The following is a 15069-nucleotide window of genomic DNA, read 5'->3' as shown; positions in this document are numbered from 1 at the left end:
TGGAGTCTGTTCCCCACCTTACACACTGCAACATGACAAAGTCAAATGCACTACAGGTCAGTTAACATGTACAGCACGTTTACACTCTGGCTGTATCAAGTCAAAATGTCTTTTTAATCTGGGGTAGAAGAAGTACGACGTACTATAGTATGACTTTTTTCGACATGCTATACTATGACTTTTTACGACATGATACTGTACACCAGGGGTTTTCAAACTTTTTGTGTGTGTGTGGACCACTATTTGTAATCAAGAATTTTTGCGGACCACCTTATAATACACATAATAAAATATGTCTACACACAGTCCTACCTGAATTAATCCACACCTCTTAATTAACAGGCCTACTAGCACTAAAACTATAACTGGTCAACACATCAGTAAAACGGGCTCGTTAAAAGAGTTTACTGCACACACCGGCTGCCACATATTTCATTTATTTATTTACTCCAGTGCCCGAGGGAATAATTGGGTTCATTTGAACAACAGGCTTATTTCCATAGCAATGGAGTATTTAATCTATACAGTAATAAGAACACTTGGATATAGTCAACATTTAAAAACCTTTGGTGATTTTAGGTTTAGGGGAGCGCCACTAGCCTGTTTTAGTAATCACACAATAACTTGACAATTTAATTTAAATCAACGTCATATCAACATACATATTTACTTAATTTTTATGGGAATTTCCTGGTAAAATGAAGGTTAAAAAACTATTATTTTAGATTTTATTTTGCTTTTCCACGGACCACCTGCAGTACCCTCACGGACCACAGTTTGGGAATGACTGCTGTACACTGTTTTTTCCACATATACTATGACTTTTTTATGACTTTTCAACCTATACTAAGACTTTTTCGACATACTACTATGACTTTTTTTCGAGGTACTGTACTATGACTTTTTTTCACATGCTATACTGCAACTTTTTTCGACGTGCTATAGAATAATTTTTTCGACATAGTATACTATGACTTCTTTCAACATACTATGCTATGACTTTTTTCATGACTTTTTTTGACATACTATACTATGACTTTTTTTTGACATACTATACTATGACTTCTTTCATGACTTTTTTTCAACATGCTATGACTTTTTTCGACATACTATACTATGACTTTTTTCGACATACTATGACTTTTCGGCATACTATTCTATGACTTTTTTTTCGACATACTATACTATGACTTTTTTCATGACTTTTTCGACATGCTTTCCTATGACTTTTTTCAACAAGCTATAACTTTTTTCGACATACTACACTATGACTTTTTTCGATATACTGTACTATGATTTTTTCGACATGCTATACTATGACTTTTTTCAACACGCTATACTATGACTTTTTTCATGACTTTTTTGACATGCTATACTATGACTTTTTTCATTACTTCTTTCGACATGCTTTACTATGACTTTTTTCGACATGCTAAAGTATTACTTTTTTCATGACTTTTTTCGACATGCTATATTGCAACTTTTTTCGACGTGCTACTGAAATTTCTTTTTGACATAGTATACTATAACTTTTTTTCGACCTACTTTTCTATGACTATTTTTGACATGCTATACTATTACTTGTTTCATGACCTTTTTCGAAATACTATACTATGACTTTTTCATGACTTTTCAACATGCTATGACTTTTTTTCGACATACTATACTATGACTTTTTTTTGACATACTATATTGCAACTTTTTTCGACGTGCTACTGAAATTTCTTTTTGACATAGTATACTATAACTTTTTTTCGACCTACTATACTATGACTTCTTTCATGACTTTTTTTCAACATGCTATACTATGACTTTTCGACATACTATACTATGACTTCTTTCATGACTTTTTTTCACATACTATACTGCAACTTTTTCGACGTGCTATAGAATAATTTTTTTGACAAAAGTCATATTATACAATTGACTTTTTTCGACCTACTTTTCTATGACTACTTTCAACATGCTATACTATGACTTTTTTCATGACTACTTTCAACATACTATATTGTGACTTTTTTCATGACTTTTTCGACACACTATACTATGACTTTTTTGTGAATTTTTTCGACATACACTATGTAATAATATGACTGATTTACACACAAACGAAAAACACCTTTTATTTGAAAGTATGAACAGCCAACGGCAGGAAATATATTTTAAATCATTGACATGTAAATTCCTACTGTAAAGACTGAGGCTCATTTGGAAAAATTATGGTCGTAACGATACCAGAAATCAGTCTTAATTACTGAAACATCACATTAAGCGGGCACAAACCAGCACCAAATTTAAAATACAGAACAAAAACACAGCCCATTTAATTATTATTCCATATCTGCATGCAGGCCATAAAACATTCTCCTAAAACCTGCGTGAATATCCTCAGTCCATCAGTTACTGTGAAGAAGTTTAAAAGTTTTCATCGATCAGTATGTATTTCCTGTTTTTTCTTCCAAAGAGACAGAGGCAGGCAGGCAGAGAGTGTGTTGTATTAACTTTTAGTGTGATGCTTCTGTGATCAACAACAACCAACATATTACTCAAGTCTTAAATAATCAGCAGTCTGTCTCATATTAGTCGTCCGGCTCCGCTGCATTGACAGTTGTCAGTCTATCGAGGCCACATCCCCCACGCCAGCCCTGGCAGGACGAGTGCGATGATGACGGAGGAGAACAGGTTGACTGCGTTGTTGTCCAAGATTGGTTTCCCACAGATCCGCCGGGTCGTGGCAGACTCATAACTTACCACCTTCCCGATGCTCGCGTCAAAGCCTAAAGAAAGACAGAGGAAGGGGAAATTCGGATTAGTAACTCAGAGATTCATCTTCTGTCAATGAAATTTTAGTTTTGTTTTGAATTGTTCCAGCTCCAGTGTTCACTTTTCAGTGATGGTCACTGTAAAAAAAGTCATAGTGTAGTATGAGGCAGTAGTGTTAACCATACTGCAGTGATGGTTTTGTGGTCACTCCCTTTCCTTCGTGTGTGATTATCCTTTTTCTCTTCTTTTTTTAATTTTTTAATTTTTTTTATTGTATTAGTGTTTGTTAGTGGTGTCAATACGTTCAATGTAAGAATGTCTCCTTGAAATGAACAACCTGTCAAGTCCATGTTGAATTGCAATGATAATAAAGAAAATAAACAAAAAAGTGATGTTCACTGTCGAAAAAAGTCATGAAAAAAGTCGTAGTATAGTATTTTGAAAATGTCATAGTATAGCATGTCGAAAAAAGTCATAGTAGTATGTCGAAAAAAGTCATAGTATAGCATGTCGAAAAAGTCATAGCATGTCGAAAAAAAGTCATAGTATAGTATATGACTTTTTCGACATGCTATACCATGACTTTTTTGACATGGTATAAACATATCTAGCATGTCGAAAAAAGGTCATTTTATAGCATGTCGAAAAAGTCATTAAAAAAGTCATAGTATACCATGTCGAAAAAAGTTATAGTATAGCATGTCGAAAAAAGTCATAGTATAGCTTGTCGAAAAGGTCATGAAAAAAGTCATAGTATAGTATTAACAATATTTCATAGTATAGTATGTCAAAAAAGTCATAGAATATAGCATGTCGAAGAAGTCATGAAAAAGTCACAGTATAGTATGTTGAAAAAAGTCATAGTATAGCATGTCGAAATAAGTCATGAAAAAGTCATAGTATAGCATGTTGAAAAGGTCATGAAAAAAGTCATAGTATAGCATGTCGAAAAAAGTCATGACAAAAGTCATGTTATAACATACCGAAAGTCATGAAAAAGTCATATTATAGCATGTTGAAAAGGTCATGAAAAAAGTAATAGTATAGTATTAAAAAAAATTCATAGTATAGCATGTCAAAAAAAGTCATGACAAAAAGTCATGTTATAACATGCCGAAAGTCATGAAAAAGTCATATTATAGCATGTTGAAAAGGTCATGAAAAAAGTCATAGTATAGTATTAAAAAAAAATCATAGTATAGCATGTCAAAAAAAGTCATAGAATATAGCATGTCAAAAAGTCATGAAAAAGTCACAATATAGTATGTTGAAAAAAGTCATAGTATAGCATGTCGAAATAAGTCATGAAAAAAGTCATAGTATAGCATGTTGAAAAGGTCATGAAAAAAGTCATAGTATAGCATGTTGAAAAAAGTCATGACAAAAGTCATGTTATAACATACCGAAAGTCATGAAAAAGTCATATTATAGCATGTTGAAAAGGTCATGAAAAAAGTAATAGTATAGTATTAAAAAAAATTCATAGTATAGCATGTCGAAAAAAAGTCATGACAAAAAGTCATGTTATAACATGCCGAAAGTCATGAAAAAAGTCATATTATAGCATGTTGAGAAGGTCATGAAAAAAAGTCATAGTATAGTATGTAAAAAAAAATTCATAGTATAGCATGTCAAAAAAAAAGTCATAGAATATAGCATGTCGAAAAAAGTCATGAAAAAGTCACAGTATAGTATGTTGAAAAAAGTCATAGTATAGCATGTCGAAATAAGTCATGAAAAAGTCATAGTATAGCATGTTGAAAAGGTCATGAAAAAAGTCATAGTATAGCATGTCGAAAAAAGTCATGACAAAAGTCATGTTATAACATACCGAAAGTCATGAAAAAGTCATATTATAGCATGTTGAAAAGGTCATGAAAAAAGTAATAGTATAGTATGTAAAAAAAAGTCATAGTATAGCATGTCAAAAAAAAGTCATAGAATATAGCATGTCGAAAAAAGTCATGAAAAAGTCACAATATAGTATGTTGAAAAAAAGTCATAGTATAGCATGTCGAAAATAAAGTCATGAAAAAAAGTCATAGTATAGCATGTTGAAAAAGGTCATGAAAAAAAGTCATAGTATAGCATGTTGAAAAAAAGTCATGACAAAAGTCATGTTATAACATACCGAAAGTCATGAAAAAGTCATATTATAGCATGTTGAAAAGGTCATGAAAAAAGTAATAGTATAGTATTAAAAAAAATTCATAGTATAGCATGTCAAAAAAAGTCATAGTATAGCATGTCGAAAAAAGTCATGACAAAAGTCATGTTATAACATGCCGAAAGTCATGAAAAAGTCATATTATAGCATGTTGAAAAGGTCATGAAAAAAGTCATAGTATAGTATTAAAAAAAAATCATAGTATAGCATGTCAAAAAAAGTCATAGAATATAGCATGTCGAAAAAAGTCATGAAAAAGTCACAATATAGTATGTTGAAAAAAGTCATAGTATAGCATGTCGAAATAAGTCATGAAAAAAGTCATAGTATAGCATGTTGAAAAGGTCATGAAAAAAGTCATAGTATAGCATGTTGAAAAAAGTCATGACAAAAGTCATGTTATAACATACCGAAAGTCATGAAAAAGTCATATTATAGCATGTTGAAAAGGTCATGAAAAAAGTCATAGTATAGTATTAAAAAAAATTCATAGTATAGCATGTCAAAAAAAGTCAGAATATAGCGTGTCGAAGAAGTCATGAAAAAGTCACAGTATAGTATGTTGAAAAAAGTCATAGTATAGCATGTCGAAAAAAGTCCTGAAAAAAAGTCATAGTATAGCATGTCGAAAAAGTCATAAAAAAGTCAGTGTAGTATGTCGAAAAAGTCATAGTATAGTATGTCGAAAAGGCAAAAACAATCAAAGTAAAGTATGTCGAAAAAATTCACAAAAAAGTCATAGTATAGCATGTCGAAAAAAAGTCATAGTATAAATAGCATGTCGAAAAAAGTCATGAAAAAAGTCACAGTATAGTATGTCGAAAAAGTCATAGTATAGCATGTCGAAAAAAGTCCTGAAAAAAGTCAGTGTAGTATGTCGAAAAAGTCATAGTATAGTATCTCAAAAAGGCAAAAACAATCAAAGTAAAGTATGTCGAAAAAATTCACAAAAAAGTCATCGTATAGCATGTCGAGAAAAGTCATGAAAAAGTCATATTATAGCATGTCGAAGGTCATGAAAAAAGTCATAGTATAGTATTAAAAAATGTTCATAGTATAGTATGTCAAAAAAAGTCATAGAATATAGCATGTTGAAAAAAGTCCTGAAAAAAGTCAGTGTAGTGTCGAAAAAGTCATGAAAAAAGTCATAGTATAGTATGTCGAAAAAAAGTCATAGTATAGTATGTCGAAAAAAAGTCATAGTATAGCATGTCGAAAAAAAGTCATAGTATAAATAGCATGTCGAAAAAGTCTTGAAAAAAGTCATAGTATAGTATCTCAAAAAAAGTCATAGTATAGCATGTTGAAAAAAGTCCTGAAAAAAGTCAGTGTAGTATGTCGAAAAAGTCATAGTATAGTATCTCAAAAAGGCAAAAACAATCAAAGTAAAGTATGTCGAAAAAGTCAGTGTAGTATGTTGAAAAAGTCATAGTATAGCATGTTGAAAAAAAGTCCTGAAAAAAGTCAGTGTAGTATGTCGAAAAAAGTCATAGTATAGTATCTCAAAAAGGCAAAAACAATCAAAGTAAAGTATGTCGAAAAAGTCAGTGTAGTATGTCGAAAAAGTCATAGTATAGCATGTCGAAATAAGTCATGAAAAAAGTCATAGTATAGCATGTTGAAAAAAGTCCTGAAAAAAAGTCATAGTATAGCATGTCGAAAAAAAAGTCATAACAAAAGTCATGTTATAACATACCGAAAGTCATGAAAGTCATATTATAGCATGTTGAAAAAGGTCATGAAAAAAAGTCAGTTAGTATTAAAAAAAAGTCACAGTATAGTATGTTGAAAAAAAAGTCATAGTATAGCATGTCGAAAAAAAGTCCTGAAAAAAAAGTCATAGTATAGCATGTCGAAAAAAAGTCCTGAAAAAAAGTCATAGTATAGCATGTCGAAAAAAAGTCATAAAAAAAAGTCAGTGTAGTATGTCGAAAAAGTCATAGTATAGTATCTCAAAAAGGCAAAAACAATCAAAGTAAAGTATGTCGAAAAAGTCAGTGTAGTATGTCGAAAAAGTCATAGTATAGCATGTCGAAATAAGTCATGAAAAAAGTCATAGTATAGCATGTTGAAAAAAGTCCTGAAAAAAGTCAGTGTAGTATGTCGAAAAAGTCATGAAAAAAGTCATAGTATAGTATGTAGAGAAAGTCATAGTATAGTATGTCGAAAAAAAGTCATAGTATAGTATGTCGAAAAAAAGTCATAGTATAAATAGCATGTCGAAAAAAGTCATGAAAAAAAGTCAGAGTAGTATGTCGAAAAAGTCATAGTATAGTATCTCAAAAAAGGTCATAGTATAGTATGTTGAAAAAGTCATGAAAAAGTCATAGTATAGTATCTCAAAAAAAGTCATAGTCTAGCATGTTGAAAAAAGTCCTGAAAAAAGTCAGTGTAGTATGTCGAAAAAGTCATAGTATAGTATCTCAAAAAAAGTCATAGTATAGCATGTTGAAAAAAAAGTCAGTGTAGTATGTCGAAAAAAAAGTCATAGTATAGTATCTCAAAAAAGGCAAAAAACAATCAAAGTATGTAAAAAGAAAAAAAAATCACAAAAAAGTCATAGTATAGCATGTCGAAAAAGTCATAGTAGAGTATGTCGAAAAATTCATAAAAAAGTCATCGTATAGCATGTCGAGAAAAGTCATGAAAAAGTCATATTATAGCATGTCGAAAAGGTCCTGAAAAAAGTCATAGTATCGTATTAAAAAATGTTCATAGTATAGTATGTCAAAAAAGTAAAAAAAAGTCACAGTATAGTATGTCGAAAAAAGTCATAGTATAAATAGCATGTCGAAAAAGTCTTGAAAAAAGTCATAGTATAGCATGTTGAAAAAAGTCCTGAAAAAAGTCAGTGTAGTATGTCGAAAAAAGTCATAGTATAGTATGTCAAAAAGGCAAAAACAATCAAAGTATGTCGAAACAATTCACAAAAAAGTCATAGTATAGCATGTCGAAAAAGGCAAAAACAATCAAAGTAAAGTATGTTGAAAAAGTCTTGAAAAAAGTCATAATATAGTATCTCAAAAAAGGTCATAGTATAGTATGTTGAAAAAGTCATGAAAAAAGTCATAGTATAGTATGTCAAAAAGGCAAAAACAATCAAAGTAAAGTATGTCGAAAAAATTCACAAAAAAGCCGTAGTATAGTATGTCAAAAAAGTCAAAAAATGTCAAAGTATAGTATGTTGAAAACGTAAAAAAAAGTCATAGTATAGCATGTCCAAAAAAAACAAAAAAAAACAAAAACAAATGTCAGAGTATATGTCAAACAAACCTAATCTTAGGGGTTTGGAAAAAAACCAATCAATATTCCTACCTGAGTATTGCATGTGAGCTCCCAGGAAAGAGTCCAGCATCGATCCCAACAGGCCAGCTACACCGCCATACACTATGATTGGCCACTGGGGGGTCGCCAGGTTCAGATCGCCAACCAATAGAAGCTGTGTTACATAGTAAGCCGCGCCCACCACAAGTCCACCAAGTAAGCTGGCGACCAATCCGACGGGTGTGACTCCTCCATTTGTTCCTGGAGGGTAAAAGAGCAGAAAAATGAGAATGAAAGTAGAAGAGAGTACATCCGAATAAACAAATGCACTAGTATAAATACTGTGGGGCACAATTTACACATCTACATTTATATCACATTTCCATAAACCATTGTAAGAAAACACATTTAAGTAAAACATTTTCAAGAAATAAGAATGTACATATCCTACATAGACTGACACTCAATACAAATGAACTGTGTATTGTTGAACATTTGCCTCCATCTGTGTCATCATGTATGTACATTAACACATGCAGCCTTTTACACAGAATGTCACAGATCTAAAGACAGCTTCTGCTTACATTTATGTTTAGTAGCTTTACTGTAGGTCATTTGACTATCACATTGACATCATGGAAAAATTAATTTCACATCAATAATATTACAGAATTTTTTTTGTTTATTGACATCATTCAAATCAGACAAATATCAATTCTAAATCTCTCCAATTGACTAACAATGAAAAGTTTATATGAAATGTCATAGTGTTGAGTTAATTCTCTCCTTTCCGGCGTCTGAAACTCAAGTAGCAGCACGTACTGAGGAGTATAAGTACCTGGGGTACTGATATATATATATATATGTTTGTATATCTGGAGTTTGTAACAATAATAATTTCCCCCTGGGATTATTAAAGTATTTCTGATTCTGTATCTCGGTCTGTCTGACTGACATTTCTTCTTGGATGTCCACACACCATCTGAAACTCGAGACTGAGCTCCTTTTCCTTCCAGTGAAGGGCTCTCCTACCCAAGACCTGACTATAACAATTGACAACTCTGTGGTAGTCCCCACCCAGACTGCTAGGAACCTGGGTGTGACACTTGACGACCAACTCTCCTTCACTGCCAACATTGCTGCAACCACCCGATAGTGTAGATTGATGCTGCATGACATCAGAAGGATACGTCCCCTTCTAACGCAGAAGGCGGCTCAGGTTCTGGTTCAGGCTCTGGTCATCTCACATCTAGACTACTGCAACTCCCTGCTGATTGGCCTGCCTGCATGTGCCATCCGACCCCTGCAGCTCATTCAGAACGCAGCAGCTCGACTTGTCTTCAACCTCCCCAAGTTCTCTCACACTACACCGCTCCTCTGCTCTCTTCACTGGTTACCAGTTGCTGCCTGCATCCGTTTCAAGACACTAGTACTTGCATACAGGGCCACGAACGGATCAGCCCCAGCTTACATCCAGGACATGGTCAAACCCTACATCCCAACCCGCCCACTCCGCTCTGCATCAGCCAACCTGCTTGCTGTCCGTTACCTTCCGCTTTCTTTGTGTTGTTATTCTAAACTCTGGTAGATTTCTGAGGACTACGGTTAACTGTTCCTCAGATCTCTGCAGGGTAAATCCAGACAGCTAGCTAGACTATCTGTCCAATCTGAGTTTTCTCTCGCACGACTAAAACAACTTTTAAACGTACACGTTCCACCAAAACAAGTTCCTTCCCGAGCCTATTTTGCAGCGGCACCGCGGCTCCGTCTGGCGCTTAGCACCGCCCAAGACGATTGTGATTGGTTTAAAGAAATGCCAATAAACCAGAGCACGTTTTTCTCCCATCCCCGAATGCTGTGTGGACTAGCCAGACCCTCCTCTGCAGCGCTGTGGAGGAAGGTCTGGCAATGCGAGACTAGGGTGCATGACGTCAGAGCAAGTCGGGATCAAGTCGGACACAAATCTAACCCATCTCTAACGAGCCAATTCTCTTTGCTTCTCACCTGCCGGGACTTCCTTCCAGGTGGTGATGAGTCTAGGCTGCGATTGGCTGAGGACGGGCCCCACCTCCGACGCCCAGGTGTCCCCGGTGCTGCATGCGAGCGCGCCCAGTAGAGAGAGGCACATCCAGGAGGCTGAGTACTGTTTGCTGAAATCAATGGGGATCTCACCTGGACCCACCTGAAACACAAACGCCATTTTAAAAGATGTATGATTATATACTAAGGGGAAATAAACATTTGCATATAATGGAAACCATTTTTTTTCAATTACTATTATTGTTTTTTGTACAGAAATTGTCTACATACAGAATAAGAAAAATGTACTCCAATGTGTCCGTTTACCTCTATCATATAGAGCAGTGCCAGCTCTGTGGGAACTCCTCCATTACAGAAGACCTGAATCCAGTTCCTCTGGCCCCCTAACACAAACACAAATGTTAATAGATTATAAATTTGAAAAAACATAAACAAATAAAAAAAAGAGCACCCTTTCACGTCTCTCACCTTCTTTGTACTCTGAGTCTATTTTCTTCTTCTGTGCTCCTCCCCAGCGGGTCAGTTTGGAGGAGGTGATGAAGAAGGCGAGCAGAGAGGAGAAGAAGCTGTAGTTGGCCATCGTCAACACAAATCCTACCAGGAGAGCTGAGGAAACACATTTCACATTAGAGAAAAAGTCTGAATTCTCCAAACAGATAAATAACCTAAATGATAAGGCTGGCGTTATTTTTGTTATTTGTCTGAATGCTCCAATAATATAACACTCGCAGGGACCATTCTGCATAATTTGATTTTAATTTTAATTTAGATTTATTAAGTATATATTTTTGCAAATACTTTGGTACTTTTACTTTAATAATGCTTTGAATGGTGGTCAGGTTAGCTCAGTTGGTAGAGCAGGCGCCCATATATGGAGGTTTACTACTCCACGCGGCCCTTTGCTGCATGTCATTCGCCCTCTCTCCCCCCTTTCATGTCTTCATCTGTCCTGTGGAAATAAAGGCCTAAAAATGCCCAACAAATAATCTTAAAAAAATAATAAATAATGCTTTGAATACAGGACTTTTACTTGTAAGTATCTTTATAATGTTGTATTATAATATCTATTTTTATTTGAGTAATTTAGGACGACCGAGGAAACAGAAAACTGGAGACTGAAACGTGTTGTGTATCGAGGCTTGTAAAAACCAGTAAAAAGCTGAAGTCTAAATGAGCTCATGAAGCGTTCCTCCCAGTACAACTCGTGTCCCAGAGAGACTGGTTTTGTTAGAGCTATGAATGGTTTTGATTTCTCCGAATCCTGGAAAGAGTTCTCTGTTCTATTGGATGTTAGGCTTTTAGCAGGCAAAAACAAATTGATTTGAAAACATATGATGTTTCAAGTGAACAGATTATTCTCCTGCTGCAGTGTAACAGGGAGCAGCTTTCAAGAACTCATCTGCTGACTGAAGAACTGCCTGAAGGCAATTGATACTGTGTAGGAAATATAACCAGAATGCACGTCTCTTGCAACAGATACGCTCTTATTTTAATTTATGCAGCTTTCTGCACCAGCTCGGAGCAGGCGCTTGTCTCACGAGTGAAATGAGACTTGAAGCGTTTATGGCTGACACTACCATTTACACACATACATATTTTAGGGTTTTATTATTTTTTTATTTAAAATATAAACTTCACTTTTTTTTTTTTTCGTTATCTGACATTAATCTTATCTTAAACGTAATCGTTTTTATTGTTTCTGAGGGCATGATTTTCTCTATAAATATTGTTTATTTATTAATCTGTATTGTGTAACACTTAATCCTAATATGTTAAGCGTTTTGACAAGTTTTTGCGCTGCTGACGAGACGTTTGCCATCTAGACGAGGGGGGAGAGTGACTCGTCGACAGGCCAGATTTAAACACGCTCTCTGCAGCCGATGGCTGTACTGAGCAAAGATCCTTTGGGAGGGAAGAAGCTCCCCTCTGTAAAAATGTTATTCAATCAGTGTTTCTGTAGTTCGAACAGAGTGAGCTTCTTCTCTCTAACCGATCCAGTTCAGGAGTCACATTCTCCGGCTACATTTTAATTCATAGATAACAATTAGAGAGCATAAACTTAAAGTGCTCATATTATGCTCATTTTCAGGTTGATAAATGTATTTAGAGGTTATACCAGAATAGGTTTACATGGTTTAATTTCCAAAAAACACCATATTTTTGTTGTACTGCACATTGCTGCAGCTCCTCTTTTCACCCTGTGTTGAGCTCTCTGTTTTAGCTACAGAGTGAGACCTCTCACTTCTGTTCCATCTTTGTTGGGAGTCACACATGCGCAGTACCTAGGTAAGGACTACTAGCCAGTCAGAAGCAGAGTATGAGGGCGTGCCCTGACAGTACCTAGGTAAGGACTACTAGCCAGTCAGAAGCAGAGTATGAGGGCGTGCCCTGACAGTACCTAGGTAAGGACTGAATGTGGATGTGGACCCTGTTGATGTATTGATGTGCTAATGCCTTGCTGCTCCCTGTTGCTCTGCATGACTTCTTGAGAACGATTATTTTGTTGCTGTTGCGGTCTGTATGGTGTGTTGTTGTCTTCCGTCTGTAAAGTTTAACCTGTACTAATGTCTCGTTGTTTCCTGTTGCTCTAGTCTCAAAAACATCTCGCCAAAGGATTACAGTTAAAAATTAGCCGGCTGGCTAACACTGGCACATTTACAGAAACGTTGATTAATGTGTTGTCCTTATAAATAAAATAAATGAAACCGAGTCATTCCATTCACTGTTAATAAAGAATATTCATCAGTGCAGCTTTAAAAAAACAAGAAGGTTGCCTTTATGGACACACACTGACCTCCCAGGGCTCCTGAGTAGTTCAGACTGCCTCTCTTCAGCGCTCTGATCGTCAGCACAAGGGGGACCAAGATGGAGAACAACCACCGCCATGGTGACACAGGCTGTAGTGTTCCTGTAAACAGACACAAACTCAGACCATAATCACTGTAACATTTCTCCCCATGAGAGGGCTCTGGTGGTTTTCCACAAAAATGTTTGTCCAGCAGTTAATTTCTGGGGAAAAGAAACAGACTAGTTGTGAAGAAAAAAAAGCACATGATTTGGCGCTCATAAAGGACATTTTTCAGAATAACCTGCAACCGGCCATGTATCCATGGAAAGGTTTATCTTACACTAAAACCGAAACTTAAAAATTGTAGTGTTAACATTCATTGGACTTGGCAGTTTTCCAGACTCACCGGAGTAGGTGCTGATGGCGAGGGAGAGGACCCAGAAGAAGAGGGAGAGTGCCAAAGTGGCACACAGCACAATCATATCAGTCATCATCTTGATGTTGTCTTTCATCAGCACATCACTATCAGAGTTCATGGTGACAGATGGGCCGAGCTGCAGGACAGGAGACAGGGTCGGCTACATTCTTGGGTGTGTTCGTTGCAATAAAGAGAAATTCTGGCATTTGCTAACTTGGGTGTAATTCTCATATTTGTGTACATCTGTCATGGTAAAATTGTACTGGCCACCTTTGTGTTGAGATTTGGGCCACAACGGCGGGTGGTAAGATCGACGTATGAAGTGGATCCACCACGCTACACAGTTTGTTTACACATGACTGGACTCAAAAACAAGAGCTGGGCAATATGGAGAAAATCAAATATCACAATATTCTTGACCAAATGCATCAATATCGATATTGCAACGATATTATAGGGTTGTCAATTGGTGCTTTCACAAAATATTTACACAATTAGATTATGATAAATAATCATCAGTAACGTGGATTTAATGACTAAGTGGGTAAAGTTCAGTGGGTAAGTTCAGCATAATACATCACTTTACTGTAATGCAGCCTTTAAAACCAGGAAAGACAGACTTGTGTCATATCACAATATCCAAAATGTAAGACGATATCTAGTCTTATATATCGATATAATATCGATATATTACCCAGGCCTACTTACACTCCTTGTCCACATCTCCCAAATCTCTATTACAAAGGTTGTCAGTAAAATGTCATATATCATCAAGGAAGTACTGCTATCGGCAAAGTGTCCCTTTAAGTTGGGTTGGTGTGACAGAACTATATTATTATTACTATATTATTTGTGCTTGTAGTATAAGCAGAAGTACAAAGTATAAAAAACAGGGAGAACGGGTTTCCCTTGAAGAGGCCGAATAAAAATAATTACGGTGAAAAAGCAACTACAGTATGACGTTAACGAGGAGATCGTGAAAAGTTGAATTCATTCCTGCCTGGTATGTTTGTAGGTAACATTTATAATAGTTATTTGACAGATTCAAACACAGGTTACTTGTTAACATGTAAGCCATTAACGTTACTTTAATTACACCTCCTGCATGTAACGTTAACGTTAAGTTAACTCACCGGTTATCTTCGGAGCCATCGTGAGTTAATAACGTTAAAACTACCTTTTACTTTAAATTAGCTACATTTAACACTTTAATTCCAGTTGAGACGAATGTATCGTTCTCTATAGATATATTTATATCACAAGTATATTTTAGTAAGTAACGCTAACAAAACTAAACCGACTGTGCTACATTAATGGCTACACCGGAGGGACATGTTAGTTAACGGACCGACTTCCGCAAACAAACCGATGACACTTCTTAAAGGGACAGTAACTTGAAATAAAGGCATAGGCGTATTTAAAATGACAGGCGTCACTCTGTATTTTCTTTTACAAAGGGTCTTGCTCGTTTTTTCCCTTTCCGGCTGATAAAAAAACAGGTAAGATAAAGTTATATGGTCACAAAATAACAATAACAAATGAGCATTTATTTGATTTAATTTAATTTTCTTGCTGAAAATGTATTTTACTTACTTATTTTAATCTTTAGGCTGAATCCCATTTCTCTGT

The 15069-nt window shown here is 35.2% G+C and overlaps 1 protein-coding gene across 1 annotated transcript; it reads right to left on the bottom strand.

Annotated features, from left to right (window-relative positions):
• Positions 1-2107: 2107 nt before the first annotated feature.
• tmem19 (transmembrane protein 19) lies at positions 2108-14796 on the bottom strand. Its single transcript, XM_078242950.1, has 8 exons — positions 14574-14796; positions 13429-13576; positions 13029-13142; positions 10703-10840; positions 10541-10617; positions 10199-10376; positions 8246-8455; positions 2108-2777 (listed from the first exon to the last, which is right to left on the bottom strand). The coding sequence occupies exons 2-8, from the start codon at positions 13556-13558 to the stop codon at positions 2617-2619; spliced, it is 1008 nt and encodes a 335-aa protein (XP_078099076.1). The 5' UTR covers positions 13559-13576; positions 14574-14796; the 3' UTR covers positions 2108-2616.
• Between the last annotated feature and the right edge of the window lie 273 nt (positions 14797-15069).

Source organism: Sander vitreus, chromosome 23 (genome assembly GCF_031162955.1).
Source record: "Sander vitreus isolate 19-12246 chromosome 23, sanVit1, whole genome shotgun sequence".
In the NCBI taxonomy this organism is placed as follows: domain Eukaryota; kingdom Metazoa; phylum Chordata; class Actinopteri; order Perciformes; family Percidae; genus Sander; species Sander vitreus.
Note: the sequence above shows the minus strand (reverse complement) of the source record. Positions and strands in the feature narration are given on the sequence as shown.